Source organism: Alligator mississippiensis, chromosome 12 (genome assembly GCF_030867095.1).
Source record: "Alligator mississippiensis isolate rAllMis1 chromosome 12, rAllMis1, whole genome shotgun sequence".
In the NCBI taxonomy this organism is placed as follows: Eukaryota; Metazoa; Chordata; order Crocodylia; family Alligatoridae; genus Alligator; species Alligator mississippiensis.
In genome coordinates, this window is record NC_081835.1 from 42,477,314 (window position 1) to 42,497,348 (window position 20,035).

Consider the following 20,035-nt stretch of genomic DNA (forward strand, 5'->3'; position numbering starts at 1 on the left):
TTTCACAGTTCTAGGGCTACAATAAGCTGCCTCTTACCAGTAAAAAGGAAGCGAGAAAAGTGCTAATTGCCTTGTCAACCCCACTATAGAGTTATGGGGCTAATGCAATAACCCTGAAATGCAACAGCAGGCAAGGCCATTGATTAAAAAAGTGTTCACAGCCCTTTTGAGATGCACAGTCCTCTTTCTATATTTGTTCATGTGAACTATGCTGGCCCTTTTCACTTCCTTCCACAGACTCTGACAGCTCCTAACCCCCTCTGCAAGTTGACTCTCTACCTGCATTTTTACTGAGTTACTTGATTTATTTTGTGATTTGATACAATTCCCCTTCATGTCACTAACTGCTTGGGGTTGTGTGTTTAGAAACATTGTAATACAACAAGACTCCTGTATTTAGTTATGCCTTCCATCATGTGCAGCTTCCAGTCCTCTTATGGGATATTTTGATGGCTCCCACTACCAGATTTTGGGATCTTCTGTATATACAGTGTTGTAATACTTTATCCTTAATAAAGGTGCAGTGTGTACAATCTAGCAGTATTGTGGGTTTCTTTTTTATCTCTGTTCTGATCAAATCTGGAGGCTATGATGCTGAAACTGTTATTTTCAGTTTCGTTGCTTTAAGTGAAGGGAAAATGGAGAAAGGGTGTATTCAATGAAGGGCTCAGCCCCTTGTGTGTGTGTCTTGGGCAGGCCATTTCTGCACATTTCCCTCCCTCCTCCCCCCCCCCCCCCAAAAAAGAGGGGGGGGGGAAAAAGGAGTAGCTGCCATATAACAAAAAAAAATATATTAATAGTCATGGTTGATGACGTTTCCATTATTTTAAAAGTGGATACATATATTTTTGGCTTCACTGCCTCTTCTCGACTGATGCAGTTTTGTTGCGTTTTGAGTTTGTGGTGCTACCCTCTTAGTACAGAGGGAACAATAAATTACTTTATCATTAATAAAGTTACAGACTTCTGCCTTGCCAATAAGAGTGTATATTTTCTGTGTGTTCAATCTAGAGTGAAGAGAAATTGCATAAGTTTTCCTATAATCTGTGCTATTGAATTTCAAGTGAACCCCCCTCCCCCCCCCCCCCAAAAAAAAAAAAACAAAACAGCTCATCCAACTCCCTGCCCATCCCATTCTTCATGACCTTAAAGACTTTTATTTATGTATAAATTATGTAGAATCCAGGTTTGGAAGAAAAATTCCTACCAACCCAAAATGCATCAACTGCTAATAAAATGAAAATAAGAACATTTATTCTTATTTTTAGGTTCTGAATTCCATTGCCAGCAGTTTTGTTGGTTGCTATTCACTGTAACATCGCTAGCATACTAAAATATCAATGTTGGAATTGGCCTGGCTTGGCCACAGAATTACCTGATATTTTTTCATAATATTCTTTGACTTTAAATCTAGCTTACATCTTAAAAATTAACTTTTGCAATATTATGTTCCTAAGAGCATGACCCATGTATTCCATAAGTAAGCTTCATGTTCCTGTGGAGTCTAGAAGAGAGAGAGAATGGAGGAAGGGGGTGTTATCTGCAGTGGGACTGGATTTCAAGATCTTCAAGGGCAGTGGGTAAAGTAGCTCTTAAATGCATAAGTAAGGAATAGATACCAAATGTATCGGAAGTTTTATTTTTGGTTTAGTTTTCAAATTGCTTTCCATTTCATCATCTGGACTAGTGGGAGGGGTAAATATTTTTTTTCAATCTTTGTTAAAATAAGCTGTGTGAAATGCTGTTTCCAAGTAGCCCTGTTTTTGCAATAATTAGGAGCAGGGAATTGATTTCCTGAATTAGGTAGACAGTGAATCTATTGGTTTCATAAACTGCTATCATTTATGATCTCAGTTGTATACTCTTGTGAATACCTTACAATAACTGTGTTTTGAGTAATCTTGGATAAGTTTTTTTGTATTCATATATTTTCTTGCAGGCTTAATTTGCAGTAAGTGTCATACCTACCTAAACTTCTTATCAAACTAAACTGGTCACTAGCACAAGTGGGGAAGGTTTTTGTTTTAAGTTTACAAAAACCATTTGCTTTGTGGCTTATTGGCCTGGAGAGCTTACTGTGCATCAGTACAAACATCTGAAATATTGCTATATCAAAGATATAATAAAATCAAGATTTTTTTTTAAGTGTCCTTTGTTCTGGTTTAATATCTAACCCCTCAGCCCCTTTACTTCCAATCAGACTGTATTAGTGCTGCTAGTTTTAATTTGTCCATTCCAAGTTCTTTGCACTGCCAGATGTTTCAAATTAGTTAACTATATTTACATGGGTGACTCTGATCCCAAGTTCTATTTTCCTTTAGCCAAATGTGTTTATTTGTAAATATTAATGTAAAAACATTGGAATCTCATCTTTCCCTATCATGGCTGAGAACAGGGTTTGGTAAACTATGGCCCATAGGCAGGATCTAGTCCATGGAGCCACTGGTTCCAGCCTGTGGATCTAGGGGGCTTCAGCAGCTTTCTGGCACTGAGCAGTGGAGAACTTAGTCCATACTGCAGTGGGGCAGCTGGGAGAAGCAGTGGTGGTGGCAGTGGCCTTCCTCAAACCCCAGTGGGGTCATTCTGGCCCTCCACAGCAGAAAAGTTTGACTGCTGGCTTAGATGACAGTGGAATGAGGAATTTTTTTTTTTGTAACTTTTTAGTTCACTACAAAGTTTTAAAAAGTATTTAAAATTGTAAGTTAAGTAAGAGTGAGTTAATTATGAGATACCTGAAAATGTAGGTTCTTGTAAAGTATAACGCATCTTAAGTTCAACTACATATATAACTTGTATTCACTAAAAGCAAACAGCCGAACATATTTGTGTTCCAGTTCATTTGAGTTCTACTTGATAGGTTTCAAGTTCATGGCAGAATGGTGCCATTTCTAACCAGACCTTTTACTTGGGGGGAGGGCGGAATACCTAAATTTAAGGGCTTGTCTAAAAATCCTAAAGTGCACTGTTTTTACTACGGGGGCACTTCCATTTTAGGTTTAAATGCACATTTTATTGACTAGCTTACATCTTCAAATTACAAGTGCAATATAAGAATCCGCATCCAATTTATATCCATTTAAATTGGTTTGGGACCAAGTCTTGAATTTATACCAGTTTAGACTTAATGTATAGACTAAACATCAAATATGAATTGCAAAAGATCTTGTGAGTTACCTTGTGAAAATGTCTTCCCTAGTCTGTGAGAGGCAAGAATTTCTTAAGGAGATATCTTTTATTGGACCAACTATGGTATAAAGTTAGACAAGCTTTCAAATGAAAACATTCTTTGGTGGGTCTCACCTGACGAAGAATGTCTTCATTTGAAAGCTTATCTAACTTTATCCCAACTAAATAGCTGGTCCAATAAAAGATAATCACCCCAAAAAAATCTTGCCTCACAATTTCTGGACTGTCACAGATGCAACATCATTCTCACATTTCCTAACCTGCTCACATATGGTGGAAGTGGTGCTGCTAGTTTGTTTTACCATTTAAAAGAATATATTTCAACTGGAACTTTCAGAAGTCCTGAAAGTAGTATGGTTAGTAAGGTACTCAACTTAGGTTCCTTTTGATATCTTGCCTTTAAAATTTGAAGTAGAAGAAAATCCTTTACAAAGAAAAATATTTGTAGTATGCAGATATGAGGAATTTCTTTAACCTTTGTGGTCTGGTGTGTAATTTTTCGAGGAAAATCTACATTCCTCAGGGATAGCTGTGGTGTATGAAATGGATTTGACAGAATTTGGATTTTTGAATTTATCAGGGTGTGCCTTTGCATGGTAATCACACTGGAACCTTTAACTATTTAATTTCATAATGATGATATTCCCTTATGGGTGGACTTTGTACACAGATTGGCAGTGAAGTAATGTTGTCCTTAAATTGGACTAACCTCCAATTATGTACCAAGTGTCAAGTCTGATAGTTTTACAGCTGCTACTCTCCCAGTAGTGTGGAAGGGTGTCCTTTAAAAAGCAGACTTCCCTTCCTCTTCCAGTGATATCTTAGGTGTTATGCATGGGACCTCTGGGTTGGGTCAGAATCACCATGGGGTGACAGCTCCTGAATAATGTGCAAGTGTCCTTAAAGGGGCAGAGGTGTACTTGGTAGCCGTGATGGTCTGAGGCAAGAAGACATATAAAGAACTAGAACTCTTGATTCCAAAATGATACCTTTTATTAGACCAACTGGGAAATCGCAAGAAAATAGTCCTTTTCTGCAAGCTTTTGGGATCAAAGTCCCTTCATCAGGCTCTGGCAAAGGATCTAGAGGTCAGAGTAGTCTGTCTGAATACAAGCTCACAATACAGTACTGTGGCCAAAACAGCTAATACTATCTTTGCAAACTTTGAGTATGCAAAAGTAGTGAGTAGAAATAGGGATGTGATTGTTATGTCTAAAATTGATTAGACTGATACTGGCATGTTGCATCCAAGTACTGTGTCCGTGTTTTGGAAAGGGTGTTGTAAAATGGGAGAGGATGCAGAAAAAGTACTCAGAAGTGCTATGGGGGCTGAAGACAGTGCCTTGTAATGTGAAACTTAGTTTTTTGGTTAGTTAGTCAAAAAGAAGATGGGGTGAGGGTGATTTGTTTTTGACATACTGGATTTCTGCACTATAAAACTGGGTGCTAAAATGCTCTTCCGTGTAATAGAGAAGGGCATAATGTGAATCAGTTCCTAGAAGCCAAAACAAGAAAGAGAGACAAATTAAAATTACAAACATGTCAAAAAGAGGGTGGTTAATCACTGAAACTGACTACCAAGTGAAGCAGCGGGTTCTTGCTCATTCTGTATGCCTTTTTATCAAAAACTGGATCACTTTCTGAAGATAGGCTTTAGCCAAACAAGTTGTTGGGGTTCACAACGGGGACAGCTGAGTAAAATATAATGGAGTATGGTATGCAATGGTAATACAATGATGTCTTCTGACCATACATTGCACATATCTGTTTGCTTTCAACAATTCTGCTGATGCCTGTTCTATTTGGCCCATCAGAGGATGCCTTTAGGATCATGACTGGCTTTTGCAGAGCAAAACTGCTCTCAATTGTCATTATTTCTTGGTAGTTCTTTAGGGCAACTGTACATTGAGTCTTCTGGTATGCTTTGGTCCTAGTTGACCATCCCTTGTAGTATACATTTTCCACTTTGAAAATCACTCGCTAAAGTAAATTCTACCTTGTTCATAGCATCTGTTTGTTTTTCTATTGTCACAACTTTTGGCAAGCATTCAGTAGAGGATTATTATTATAGTAGGGGGTTCCTTTGTGGATCTCCGACTGGAGCGCAGGGCTGGGGCCTGCTGTGGTGAGCAGGGCAGAAGTGTGGGTTTCATTGTTGTGTGCAAAATGAGGTATCCTTCATTTGGACCCTGAATCCTTGCATGAGGGAAGGGTGGTGTGGGATGTTGATTTGTGTTGAGTTCCATGCCTCCCTTTTGTACATAGCATGGCCTTCAATAATTAAGGGTTAAGAACTGAACTGGATCATTAGCAGGGATCCTGGTTTTCTATGATAAAAAATCACAAATTCTCTGATAAAAAATTGCAAATTCTCTGGTAAAAATCCCCAAATCCATAGTTAAAATGAAATTCCCCCCACAGCCCTGCTGGTGTCCCTCACTTCCCCAAACAGCCCTCCAGCCTTGCTTGTGCCCCTTGCTCCTGCCCCCAGCCTGGCTGGAGGGGGCCCCCAGCTGCCAGGGCTATGGGGTCAGGGACCCAGGTCTGCAGCCCCCTGACCCCAACAGAAGGCAGTGACTGCTACAGCAGGAACACAAGCCAGCTTCCCACCCCCCCACCTGCCTCCTGCAGGCTCAGGTGGGGCTGGCTCCCAGTGGCAGCATGCACTGCTGGAGGGCAGGGGAGACCTGCGCCCCCTAGATATGTGTGGGGGGTGGGGGAAGGGTGGATGTGCACTGCAGGCTCGTGGTCCCCACCCTGTAGCCCTCCCCCAGGCACTCCAGAGTGCAGCATGTGCAACCTGGTGTGGCAGCGCACAGGGGAGACGCACACGAAAGCTGCCTCTTGCAAGCTCCGCACTGCCCTGGCCACGCTTCTTCTGCAGGCAGGGGCAGCAGCAAGGGGCACAACTCTGTGCTACCCCTGTGCACACAGGAAGCATGACCAGGGCAGCACGGAGCTTGCAGCAGCAGGCAGCTTCTGTGCATGACCCCACTGTGTCCTGCCATGCCAGTCACACATGCTGTGCTCTGGAGGGCCTGGGGGAGGCCAGCAGGGTGAGGAGTGCAGCCTTTATGACCCAGGATTTGCAGCTGGCCAGGCACTTCAGCCAGGAGAGGTGGGGTTTTCAGTCTCCCTGCTCCTGGCCCAAGTGTCTGGCCAGCTGAAAATCCCCCCCTCCCAGCCAGAGAGTGCCCAAGCTGGCTGGGGGCTGAAGGAGTAGAGGAGGCTGCAACCTCCCGTCCCGTCCCGTCCCACTCCCGGCCAGAGTGCCCTGCTGGCTGTAAACCTCTCCGGTTCCTCAGCCCCTAGCCAGCTTGAGCACTCCCTGGCTGGGCACTCTGGCTGGGAGCGGGGGTTTGCAGCTGGCTGGAAGCAATGGGGGTTTTCAGCTGGCCAGAGTGCCTGGCTGGCTACAAACCTCCCCACTCCCTCAGCCTCTAGCCAGTTCCTCCCCCCCACCCCAGCCCTGCCCCGCAACCCCCAAGCTCCACTCACCTCCAGCAAGAAGAGTGAGCCTGAAGCAGCCTCTGGTAAATGCAAGTGTCAGACCCTGCCCTTCCGCCTCTCCCTTCCCCTTCAGGCAGGGTTGAGGCTTTCCCACTCTTTCGCAAACAGCTTTTGCAGGCTGGAACTCAAGGGGGAAATCCACAGATTTCTCTGATAAAAATGGGAAATCTGTGGCTTTCTCTGGGGTTTTTTTTCGTGGGAAACGGAAAACCTGGATCCCTGATCGTGAGTACCTGCAGGCCAAGCTGCCCAGTAACTGTTTCTTAATTCCTTTGGTATTCATGACTATTAGCTAATAGAGTTGTAACCTAATTAACCATATAATTGTGGTGTTCACCAGCATTGTCCAGAGAAGAGGTGTCAAATTTGGATCTGGCTCATTGTCCCCAACAAACCCACCTCTGCTAGTAGGGGAAGAAAGGTCTGAAGCTGTGTTTCGCTCACTGTGACATTCACCCCCAACTGCACGACCATACCCTGGCTGTTGGTGGTGGGCCCTATCCCTGGTTGCCCCTTCCCTAGTTCTGAGTCCCTCTGTGAGCACCATGGTCCCTGTGTTGGCACCCCTAATCTAGTCAAACTTCCAGTTATTTGCCATGGCTCTGGAAGCTGCAGCAGTTGATTCTGCCATTGCTCCCCTGCAGCCAAATTTCTGGACCTGTTGGGGAGCCCTGTGGGTTGACTGACACAATACCACTGATCTAGGGCAGGGGTTGTTAACCAGGGGTACGCATACCTCTGGGGGTACTTGGACTGGTCCTAGGGTATATGCATGGGCAGGCAGGGACAGAGTGCTGCTGCCTACCAGGAGCAGGGCTAGGGTGGGATGAGGGCAGCAGCACCCCTCTGTGGGGCAGGGAAGCTCAAACATGGCAGCCGCTGCCACATACCAGTCCGGTGAGCTTTCCCACGCCACTGCACCCCAGCACTGCTCCTGGGAAGCAGTGGCACTCCGTCCCCGTCTGCCCACATCCCTGCTCCATGTCCATTAGTGCAATACCCCCTTCTTTCCCACTCGGCGTTCAGCTGCTGGGGGTACTTATACTAAAAAAGGTTGAAAACCCCTGATCTAGAGCAATGGTACGTTGTCTCTTAAAAAGGATTTATTTTGCTTGCAGCATCAGAATGTAAATTTAAGTTGTGGGACTGGTACTGGTGGATATTTGGCTTACTCGGAATGGTTTGTGCTTTCAAATGAGCATGTTTAGGCCATGTTTACACTATAAAAACACCTGTTTTAAAGCGTGGTGGTCATAATTTTTTAAAAGCACATGGGTTCCTAACTATCTAAAGGTACAGACACATGAACAAATTACTGCAAGGTAAGCTAGACTATGAACTTCACCCTTTTAGTTACTACTTGGTAGGTATCTGTACACATTCTTACCCAATGGTAAATGTGAAGTATTTCACCCCTCATTGTAAGCAAGGTGGGCTGCCTTGCATGCCCATTGGCATTTACTTCAGAGTAGCCATTGTGCTGCAAGTTCACACCCTAGTGTACCTTGCCAGACACTTGGATATTTAGAAACCCATGTTCTTAAAAAAAAAAAAAAAAAAAAAAAAGCCTATTGTGCTTTAAGTTGCTTGTTTACCTACAATCTCTTATTTTTTGAAAACAAGATTTAAATCCCACTGGCTGCATCTACATGAGATGCTCACTGCACAGTAGCTTGTTAATATTGCACAGTAGTGTCTCCGGGCACGGACTGTGATATGACGCTACTGCACAGTAGCAGCAAGCTACTGCACAGTAAGTGTCACTAGGCAACTATGCCTGGACACTACTGCGCAGTACTTGGTTATGCAAGTACTAAATGACTGTGCAATAACAACTGTGTAATAGGCATCTCATGTAGATGCACCCACTGATTTGCAGATTTACACTGAATTTTGCCAGCAAGACCTCCATTCTGCCAACAGTTATACTACCTGTACAGGGGGTCGGGGGTGGGAGAGTGTAAGACTCTGCCAGCTGCTGCAGTCCCATCAGTAGCTGATCATTTTTCTTTATGTTCCAGAAGCACATGGTTGTCTATGTGCTTTGGTGTTTGTAGCTGTTCTCTGCCATTAGATATGTTGGAGACTCTGAGATGAGTATGGACAGAACTTTTGAGATTTTTTTACCAGGTGCTAAATATAACTTAGTGTCTAGAGTGGAAAGAGTTGTGGTCAGCACTAACATGTTTTAAAATGCTGCTTGCTTGGCTCATGTTATGTGTAAAATTCTGGTTAAAATGTTTTGATTAATGCACATGAACCCAGCCATTTCTCCTACTCTAGACATGCCCTTTAGGCTATTTGGAGCTCACTTTGGAGGCCTGCTAGTGACTTTTTAGAAATAAAACTGTATGTGGGTGAAGCGCCATGTTTTATAGTTATTTTTGACACCCTTTCTTTTGTTTTGAAAATGAAGCAGCAGTTAGTCAAAAGTCTGAAGTCATCAAAACTTCACTTTGCATGAATTTTAGAAGCCATCTGTTTTATAGGCTTCGTGTAAAAAATATTATGTAAATAAAGAAGGCAGTGTTCCCATCTCTGAATCAAGCAGATCTCATTATTAAAACAAAGGGAAAATCATGCTGCTATACTCTTGATAATGGATTGCAGATAAAGTATTTGATTTATCACTTTTGCAAGGGGAAAATAATTTCTTGCATAAGGAATTTGTTCTGGATTGGTTAAACGCTACTCAAAATATATTAAGACAAGTTTTCGTCCCTCTGTTTAATATCTTAGCTTAAAATGTAAGATTTTATTTTTAAATCCAATTTATTCTTTGTATACGCTAAATTCCTAAAATTTTGTAAAACTTTGTCAAAAGCTTAGCTATCCTTTTCTAAAATTAGTGGAATGTGCCTTAACACTGTGGTTAATAATTTACCATGTAATCTTGGGATGTTTTTGTGTGTCTTTAGAAAAATGGCTGAATGAATTCAATAAAGCTTTTAATAAACTTTATTGAATTCTGTGAACCATTCTCTTTGTATGCTCATTTTACAAAATACAGCCCAACCAGGAACTCATCCTTGATGTCTAGTAACCCGATGGAACATTGCATAAATAGTATTTAGTCTTATGCAATACTTTACATGTTTACTTCTCATATTTCTGAAGTTAAAGAACTGTCTGTTTCACTTCTTGTTTGAGAGTAGAATGTGTTTCCAATGTGTAAGTCAGGAAGGTGGAATGGATTCAGTGGTCTGTTTAAAAGTTAAGTAACATCTTTACAATGTTGATAGTTCATTTTAATGGCTACATTGATAATATTCTTAGGAGTATATCTGCATACTTAATCAAACTTGCTGCTTTAAAGAAAACAAAGATTAAGAAAGCTAAATGACCGTTACAAATTCAAGGGAGCTGTTTTGTCACTTTTGGGAATTGTTGTCAAGAAACTCTTCCTCTGACCTCATACCCAAATAGTTTTTATTAATTAAGTGCAAAAAATTGTGTTCAGTGTTGGAATTTTCTTTTGCAATTGGAAGACAGTGCATCTTAGTCACAGGGGCTTCCTGACCTCACACCCCTGCCACATGGACTTCTTCACTGGCTTGCTTCCACCATCCTTACAGTCACTGGTGTCCTTTCATTCCATAGGATCCCAGATCGGTGGCAAAGGTGAGTGCCTTAAGTACTGTAGCTTCATGAAGGCTACAATTCTGTTCCTTTCTGCCTTGCAGTCTGAATCTTCATATGAGATTTGGGAAGTTAAACGGAATTCCTTGCCCCATTATTTGTGTCATGAGGTATAGATAGGTAGTTTTCCAGAAGGAGCATCCTAGTTTCTCTGTACACTCAAGGGTATGCTCTGAAAGAATTCTGTAGCTGGAGAGTAAAGACAGGTTTCCAAAGAGCTACTTTCAACTTTCCATTTTTAATTGTGCAGGGGCCGCCATGGTATTAACTTAAACTTTCACTGTTTTTGATCAGATGAGATGGCTCTTCTCAATTCTTCTGCCACCTCACATTACTTAGCCTCCAGAAAAAGGATCAAGACCAGAAGACTTCAGATTTTGTCATGCTGCTTATAACACAATACTGGTTGGGAACATATGTTTTCCAAGTGAAAGAGGCCATGTGTTCTCCAGTGGACTATGCTTTTATCTCAAATTTATATGCCATTTTTTACCTTCTGGATGTCCAGGTCATTCCTGTTTTGTTATATTGTCTGGCTTTTGGGGTGATGTAGTTTAATGCATAAAGACTCTATCATCAAACCAAATGGAGTCTGTGTGCTTTTAGAGGCTTGGTAAGAGCCCCATGGTTCTTACCTATAGCATCTCTTTCAGCCAGGGTTTCTAGTTCAGTTATATATTGAAATAGAATGCAGTGTGTTCCAGTCAGTTTTCCTGGCTTTGTCTGAAAGGAAGATCCTACATTTGACTTTATCATGTTTTTGACAAGGGTTAGTCTCTTTGCGGTCAGATGTTAATGCTCATCTGCAAATCTGAAAATAACAAGTGTGCATATCATTTTTGAGGGGGGAACAGGACAGAGAGCTCAGTCCCAGCCTTCTGTTTGCCAGTCTGTGGTATCAGTCTGAAATGGTGCACTCTAAACTTTGTTCTCATCTTGGTTTTGAATTTGCTTAGTACATTCTGCATAGAGTATCTCTGTGAATGTCCCTTTGTTCAGAACTTCAGTATGATAGGCCACAAGAATCGAATCTCTGGTCTGAAGCCTGCTCTTGGCATAAGACGGCATTGTAGGGATATGCTGTGCTTCTTTGAGTTTCTTATTTTGTTTCTTTCTTGAACATACAAGGCAAGATGGGGAGAAGGGGAGGAAGGGTTAAACTTCTGTCAAAAAAAAATTCTGCATGAGTTTTTTCTTCAAACACTTGTATACTTCCCGCCTTCTTTCTCTCCCAAACCCCTCCTAGAACATGATATTTCTCAGATGTCTCCCGTTACTATTTTAAAATGATTCTACTTCTGCAGCATGCATTCTTTCAAAAAATTAGGTTGCTTTACATTTTAATTACCAGGGCTTGAGGTGTGTGTATGACATTCAAATCTTACTCCTTACCCTACCTTAGTCCGATCTGGTATTGGATCAGATCCTGAGGGGTATCTGTAACTGCAGAACATCTGCAGCTTCCATTCCATTCTACCAAATGCTGAGTTTAAAGTGCCTCTCAAGGTGGAGGAGAGGGGAAGCAAGATACAAATCACTACAATCTAATTCCTTGACAGGGGGGAGGGAGAGAGGGAGCACATGGGGTGTCTGAAACTTTCCAAGTGGCTGGGATTGTAAATCAAGACTCTTACCTGCTGGTACATGCCACTCCTGCAAGCCTTTTCTTAAAAGGGAGGGGTGCTTTAGAGTTGTAGATTTAGGGGACATTCAGATGCATCATGTGAGCCATAGTGCTATTGAACGAGATAGACTCTTTTAAATGCAGAGTAACATGCTTGCAGATGGCAGCACCTTTCCTTCAGAGTGGCTTTTGTTTCTTGAGCATTGCTTCTTAGGTGTAAAAAACAAAACAAAACAGAACAAAACAAAAAACCTGCATATGTCTTAAAGGTGACTGATGTCACTAAGGCAGAATCGATGTTTGGAAGACAGCTGCATTAGTTTGCTATTTTCTCTGCTGACTTTTTGGCCGGTCTGTCTCCCATTAGTTGATTTTATTACTGCAATTCCAAGTGACTGCTCTGTATGATTGTATACTGCTCATTCCATGCAACAGGGGTCCTGTGCTTGTCTGTGTGCTAAGCTTAAAAAAAAAAAAAATTTATCTGAATTATATTTGCATGGTATTATATTGCAAATACAAATAATGGACAAAACAGAACTAATATATGAAAGAGAAAATCCTATAAAAGGAGGTTCAGGTTGTCATCTCTCCAGTTGGAACAATTAATGCACAAAATTAGGATTGTATAGCTAGTACAGAATGCAGAGAGTTTGTGGAGCATGGAAGAAGCACAAACATGAAAATGTAAGAAATATGGAAACCAAAATTAACCAGAGCAGCAGATAAAATTCTAAAATAGTTTGGAGAGCATAATGTGGGCTTGTTATAAGAGACTGATGTGTCTCTTCTAAGTGGACAGTGCTGCTATTCCCTACCCACTTGCCCTTGCTGTGTTGGAGAATGGGGAAGTATAAGTTCTCCAACTGTTATTATTGTTGGCATATGCTCAGCAATGTTGAATAGCAGCTAAACTGTTTCTGGGTTTCGGCATGTGTGGAGAAGGAGTATGCTTCATGAACTTCATGCGTGTGGGGGTGTGCTTCATGGTGGTGCTCTAGGACATGCTGCAGAGTGTTATTTAAGTCTTGGCTGCTTTTGGAGGAAATGCCACCCTTGGGAGGGAAGGAACTGGAGTATTCAGCTGAGGTGATCCACCCGAATACCATCTGTGGCTCTGTGCATACATCTACTGGTTGACCCCAAAGAGTGAGAGGAAAAGGGTATCAAAGTGTATGTATAATACTTGTCTCAGCTTGAAGGTGTCCATCCAAGCTAATTTGGAAGAAGCTGCTGGGGGGATGAGGGGGGAGGAGATGCAAATAATCAGAATGGTATAAAAATTCCTCATCTACTACTAGATTTTTTCCTCAGAGCTTCTGTTCTTGGAGTCACTTTCAGCATCAGGGATGACTCTTAGGACAATCATAATTCCAGTAACATTAATACTACACTTTTCCTATGGGACATACTTCAGCACAGGCAGGTGGGTCCCTCTTGCTCTGATTGAGGCAAAGGCTCGTTCAGAAAAGGTTAAGAGCATGGCTTTTCTCTTGTGATTTGAAAACAGCTTCACTTGCAATTTCCTCCTTCCTTTCTTTGTTAGTGTACCAAAATATTTATAGGAAAGACATTGTGTTTATCTTAGAAGCCAGAATGAGAAAAGGCTGGAATTTCCCGTCCTGTTCTGTGTGTGTTACTCACAATTCAAAGGACTTCCAAATCAAGCAGTTATTACAGGAGCAGAGTTAAGAAGCCAAATAAGCACTTTTGTTCTCTCTTTGAGGCACTACCTGAATTAAATTACTAGTTGCTGGTGGCTGCATGGAATCAATACTATCTAGGTTTGCACTACAGTAATTGTTCTGAATTAATCAATATTTGTTTCGGAGCAAGCTGTGTTTCGTAATTACTATGAACCTGTACCTGTCACACAGTATCACTGTGCCTTTCTTTCTTTTTTTTTTTAAACATGTGATTCATTATTACTTGTTTTAAGGACGGGTCATCTGGTTTCAGAGGGGGAAATGGAAATACCATCTTTGTGTTGAACCAAAACATCGGCTTAGCTTCATGAAGTTGAACAGCATCTGACATCAGCCACTGATCCTCTGCTTTTTATCTTGCACATATTTTGGGGAGGTGGTAGGAGGGTTTGAGGTTGAGGGAAAAGAGAAATGGGGTGTTTAATTGTGGCTTTCTTTATTACAAGGCACTAACATGACTCCCGTCTGTATTTAAATGCTGTCCCCAGGTTCCCACTATGGCTATGTCTGCGTGGAGTTTTCACTCTTGGAAGAGGCCATCGGATGCATGGAAGCCAACCAGGTTGCTTTACACTTCGGTCAATGCTGCTAGAAAAAAATTATTTTGCTGGGGGCGGGTGGAAAGCCAATAATCTCTTAGAGTGATTCAAAGGAAGATCTACTCTTGTGTCATATCCAGCTCTTCATTTAAAATTCCACTGTTTCCAGAAACTTGGAAAAGGCTTAGACATGCCCTTATAGACCATTGATGAAAGACCTTATAGACGACCATCAATGTTCTGCCCTATTTTGTGTTTTTAGCAGGTTGGCTAGATTTGAAGCTGGTAGCTGAAAGATTCCAGGTCCAGGTTGTTGCATTTATACTTGAAGCAAAATCCAGTTGGAAAGAGCTCTGCTAGTGTGAAACATTTCACTTCTTAACAGTGTACAGTAATTGTAAATACCCTTCACTGTATACAAAGATTTCAAGTTTAAATACACATACACATGTAGTTGTAGGCAAGGCCTCTGCTCTGCAGCTCTGAGTTTAGATGTTACTTGCATGCACCACTTTTCCATGTGCCTCATCTGGGTGGAGAATTTATTATGTGCGTCTCCCCTTGTATTTCCATTGTCCTTTGGCAAATTGGAGTTGCATATATGAGGGCTGGCCTATGCACAGTTGCACTTGGTGAATCTAAAGGTTTCCAGTTATTTTAATTTAAAATGATTGTTTAGAGCATTTCATATTTCCAACTGTAGCTGTAACTCTGGTCTGATTTGAGATCTGTAGCTATTGGTCCCTGTACCAATATGATGTGCCTAAAGTCTGTAAATTAATGACAGGGAAGAAGAGAACAACCCCCAGTGACACCTGTCCTCCCAAGAGATTGCTCACCTGGAAGACAGACACTTCTGGATGGGCCCTGGTAGTCTGCCTAATACTTGATAGCAGTTCAGAGTTGCACAGAACAGTTATTCCTTTATGCCCTTCCTTGTTGGTGTTCTCCTGTTTGGGGAAGAATGTAATCCCACTTCCTCCTTTGTTTTATATGAATAATAATCACCATAATCATCTAAATCTATCCATGCCTTAGCAATACCAATGACTACCTTGCTTTAGCTGAGGAAGAGCCACAAGTCACTAATTTTAGAATTGTGCATACAGAAATGTGTGGTTACAAATGTACATGCAATCCCACTGTTAAATTTTTCACTGCTCCCTTACATTTTCCTACATGTGCAATTACAGTAGGAGTTCAAAGTAGGACCTTACTCACATTCAGTTAAAAGGGCAGTCATGTTTGCTTTAGCTGAAATGCAGCATCCCTTCAGTAGTACCCACGTATTTTCACTAAAGTTCATCCTATTTAAAACATACCTGGAAAAACTCTAGATAATTTGAAGTAAACTTCATGGTAACCAAACCCTTGTACATGTGCACTGTTGTCTCCAGTTCTGCTCATGTGTGACAGTAACCCCAAAGGACAGCCACGGGACCTGGGAGAGTAAATCTCTCTCCTGTTATGCTGCCTTTTCATTGCCCTGTTGAGACATTCCCAGAACTTTTTACTTCCATGTTTTTACTGACACAAGTTTTACATAATATAAATGGAACCCTTCTGCCAGGGTCTGGGTGGCAGGAACAAGGGTGGGGTTCAGAATTAGGGATTTAACACCAACCATAGTTTAAAAAAAATGGTTGTCAGTAAAATGTTTACAGATTGTAAGTATAAAAAAAAAAAAAGGAAAGAGAGAAAAGGGGGGTGGGGGTGGTAACCTTGACTGACATCCCTTACTGCACCCCATGTAGTGCTGTTCCCCTTGGACCCACCATCCAACCTTACCCATAGTGGCCCTGCTTCCTCCCATCCTCACATAGTCCCCCACTTACTGGCTCTCCCCATCCCAGCCTGAAACTCCATCTTGGCCATACTGTCCCCTTCCCTGTACCTTCAAGGCAAACAGCTGTTAGAGGCAGGGGATGGCCAAAGGAATGCAGCAGGAGTACATGACTGGGGAAGGGTCTACACAGGTTCCTGAGAGCCATAAAGACCTGACAGGAGTTATTTGTAGAGTGCTGTGTTTCCACACGGACACCAAAGGGTGTTGCTGTGCTTCATCTGTCTTCCAGTGCTACCTTTCCTGTAATGGAGCTTCAAGCTCCAGTGGCTTTGTGCTTTTATGGAAGGCATTTTTTTTTACATTTTTGTATGGACAGGTGTGTTAGGGTTTTTTTTTACGGAGTGTCTGTAAATTTATGGGCATTTGGCAATGCTGGTCTGTTTAGTTTAGTTTTTGACATTACATACCAAGGTTGAGTGTCCCACCAATTGCTTCAATAATTTGTGATTAATATAAGAAGAATAATGCACATTCCTCAGCACTGTAACAAAACCAATTGATGTCAATGGAAAAATTCCTATTGACTTTAGATCAGCACCAACCCTCACTCCAACCTGGTAAACTTCTATTATTTGATGGACACAGAGAAAATGGCCTAAAAAAGCTTAGGTTACACACTTAACAGTGTGCCTGAGATGCTGAAAAGTAACAAACCTTTCAGTTCTGGGGCAAGTCCAAATTTAGATCAATAGCAAAATGAATGGAAGAAGAATGTCATAAGTCAGTCCCCAGTAGACAGCAGTCATATCATTTTAGTCACTTCCTGAGACAAATCCAGGGCTGAACTGTTGAGGGGAAAATTGTGTCTTCAAATAATTTGGAGTAGTTTGAATTTTTACAAGCTGTAAAAAAAATAAATAAAAATCCAGTGGTTTAAATGTAATTGAGAATCTTTTGCAAATATATCATTAACTAATCCCATCAGTAACTCTCAGTTAAACCAGGTAACCCTCTGGAAGCATAGGTATCTGAGGAACTGATATTTCCATACTTCTGCCTAACCCTGTCTTACACTAAATACATTACAGGCTAAGAATCAAGACCTCTATAAAGGCTGGAAATTTGCAGTGACACTGCCTGGCCATAATTGGCTACTCTTTCCTGTATGGCACTCTGCTTACACAAACTACTGTTCAGTGTATTGTGATGTCATTTCCAGATTCTTCAACCACAGATTCACCATGTCCATCTGTTTCTCAATTTAATAAATACAACGTGTGTATATGTAGTATAAGATTTGAGGAGACTTTCTAATGAATGCATGATGTTAAGGAAACCTCCATCTTGTCTTGAGCTGTCCTCATTTTATGAGAAGGATGCCTTTCTCACATGGTCACTCACCAACTGGTACTCACAGCAGTACTTCAAGTAGTTGAAATAACCTCATTTTAAATTTGCACTGTGGCATTTTAGGTGTTTAATTTACATGGAGAGGTCATTTTGATGCAGGGGCAGCCAGACACTACCTAGTTGTTTGCTATATGTGCAACTTGTTGGTAGCTCAAGGTTTACATCTGATAAGTATATGTTATATGAAAGGTTTCAATGGGCTGATACTGCAAATGATAGCATGCAGAACAGCTTGCTTGCTCAGGTCAGAATGGAGACTGGTATACTGTGATCTGTAACCTCCATGGGCTGGCACTCCTACGTTAATGAAGGGTGGCTGCAGTCTGCTTTGCAGAACCCAGCAGGTGGCACTTGGCCGTCTCCGTTTTAACGCTGTTGATTATTGGTGCTGTTGGTTGCCTCAAATGTTGGATTTTGAGGGTGGAGGCTTTTTCTTGTTCATGTGCTGATATTGGACTCTGCGAGATGCAGAGAATTTCAAAACCACCAATCCTTGCTGGTTTATGTTTGTGGAATGATGTGGTTTCTCCCACATAATGTTTTAATTCGTTATAATCCTGGAGAAAGAGGATAGTATATAAAGCTGCCTTCTTCCATTTCCTTCATGCATACAGTTCTGTGGTACCTGCAGAGTACAGTTGTATGCCCCTCCTGATGCCATTATAATACTGGCTAATGTAAGAAAAACCTTATGAAAGAAGTAACTGTTATGGCAGTTATTCTCTTCATTGTCATTAGATCAATTTTGAGTGCCTGTCACCCCTCTCCGTATGGTGATGTATTCATTTTTAAGAGAAAGATCAGCTCCATTTTAAAAAACGTTGGGACTTGTTTTTGGTGCACCCAGAATTAATCCTTTTCTGGGGGAAATGGATTGAGATCTGAGCTATGGTGGAATTAAAGAATCCAGTAAATAGTTAAATCATGAGCTGATACATGTTGTAAGACAGAAAATATAGCCTTATGCATTCTCTTCCTCTATAAAAATGGTTAGAAGGGTAGAAACAGAGGGAGAGAGAGATTGTACCTGTATTGCTTTCTTCACTCTGGTATTGAGCTCTTGAGGTGACAGGTATAAAACAATGCATGCGCCTGTCAAACGTTTAAGCTGGAGGACCACGAGAATCTATAAAGCCTGTTTCTCCCAAAAATATTGGCAACATAGTTATTTCCTGTATCCTGTTGCCAATGACTGACCTCTTCCTGCTGATCTCTTACCGAGAGTGTAAATTTGTAGATGAGGAGCTGAGCAATGGCACTCCCTATGTTCTGCTAGATTCATGCTAGAGTGGTTGTTCAGTGCTTTGCACAGAGCTCCAACTGTGAATGCAAGAGGTGTATACCAAAGAGCTACTGCTGTATGCTGCAGCACCGCCTGGAAATACTTTTGCATGATTAACACAACGATGTTCCTTTCCTTTGCTTGCTATCCAGTAAAGGGAAATTTAAATTTTGTTTTGGAGCCTTAGTTTTACATGATATGTGATATCAGAATGAAGAATTGATCTACCATTTTTGCTGTTGTGTGTCTTCTTTCTCTTATCTTCTCTTTAAACTGATAGTACTGCAGTGCTGTTTTGGGCATTGGGAGGTAGAAATCCTAATGGTACAGCAGGAACTGACCCACAGCTGCTCCTGTTAAAATCCATGACACTCTGGGACAAGCAAGAGTGCTATACTGCTGTCTGTCATCACCTTCTTTGGGCAGGGCTTATGAGTTACCAACCTGAGAATAAATTGCAATAACAAATCCTGACTCAGCACCAAAAACATTGTGTCTGGAAAAGACATAACTGTCCTAAAATTAAACTGCATTTTTAATATTTGTTTGTGAGTATATCTGTTGTACAGTATTGGGGTCCATGTGAGGGATTTTCATACTCGGTGTACAACTCAGCATTGAATGTGGATTTCATTATCCAGTATTGGCACAAAGTATTGATTTGTGGAGGCCTGTCATTTGTCCAGGAAACCTGCAGAGATGTCCCATATGTAATAGGAAACAACATTGTTGATGTAATGTCTCTAAAATTAATGTTTTGCTTGGCATTCAGGCTCCCATCACTTTGCTCTCAATTTGTCCAGCAAATCAACCCCTTCCCAATTTACTGAGCAACCTTCTATTGGGTGTGGTAGGGATGATGATCATAAACATGGTCCCATGTATGCTATTTAGACTCCAATTCATATCTTAGATTGAGAGCAGGAGAAGGTCCTACTCGGATGTTGCTTTTGGCACTTGCCTTGTGGGTTAAAGAATTGCTGTGTGGTTTTTTTTATTTATTTTATTCTATTTTTCTTATGAAGTATATTAAACACCTGGGTTTTTATAGGTATATTATAAGGGATAGTTTTGTCCAGTAACATGTCCTGGTTTAATTCATAAAACAGTTCTAGCAGTGTCCATTCGAGTTTCCCGATGCAGATTGCTCTCTCTTGAGGGCTGTGAGATGATGGAGGCTTGTCCCTATGTCCTTTCTCCAATAAAGCTGGTCAACATATTTATGAGACATGCAGGACACAAGCATGATATGTTTTTTGTGGTCCAAAGGGGATGCGTGAGATGCCTTTGTTAGGATACATATTAACTGGAAAAGTGGATTTTCAGGTAGAACAGTAGCAAGGCTGATCTCTC

General features: G+C 41.4%; 1 protein-coding gene across 2 annotated transcripts in view; it reads left to right on the top strand.

The window, feature by feature from the left end:
* Positions 1-20,035, top strand: part of RBM6 (RNA binding motif protein 6) — a 104,807-nt gene that overhangs the window by 36,996 nt on the left and 47,776 nt on the right. For both annotated transcript variants that reach the window (XM_059716152.1, XM_006265535.4), the window contains exon 6: positions 14,154-14,227. In XM_059716152.1, coding sequence (XP_059572135.1) covers positions 14,154-14,227 — 74 coding nt within the window. The remainder of the gene's footprint in view (positions 1-14,153; positions 14,228-20,035) is intronic.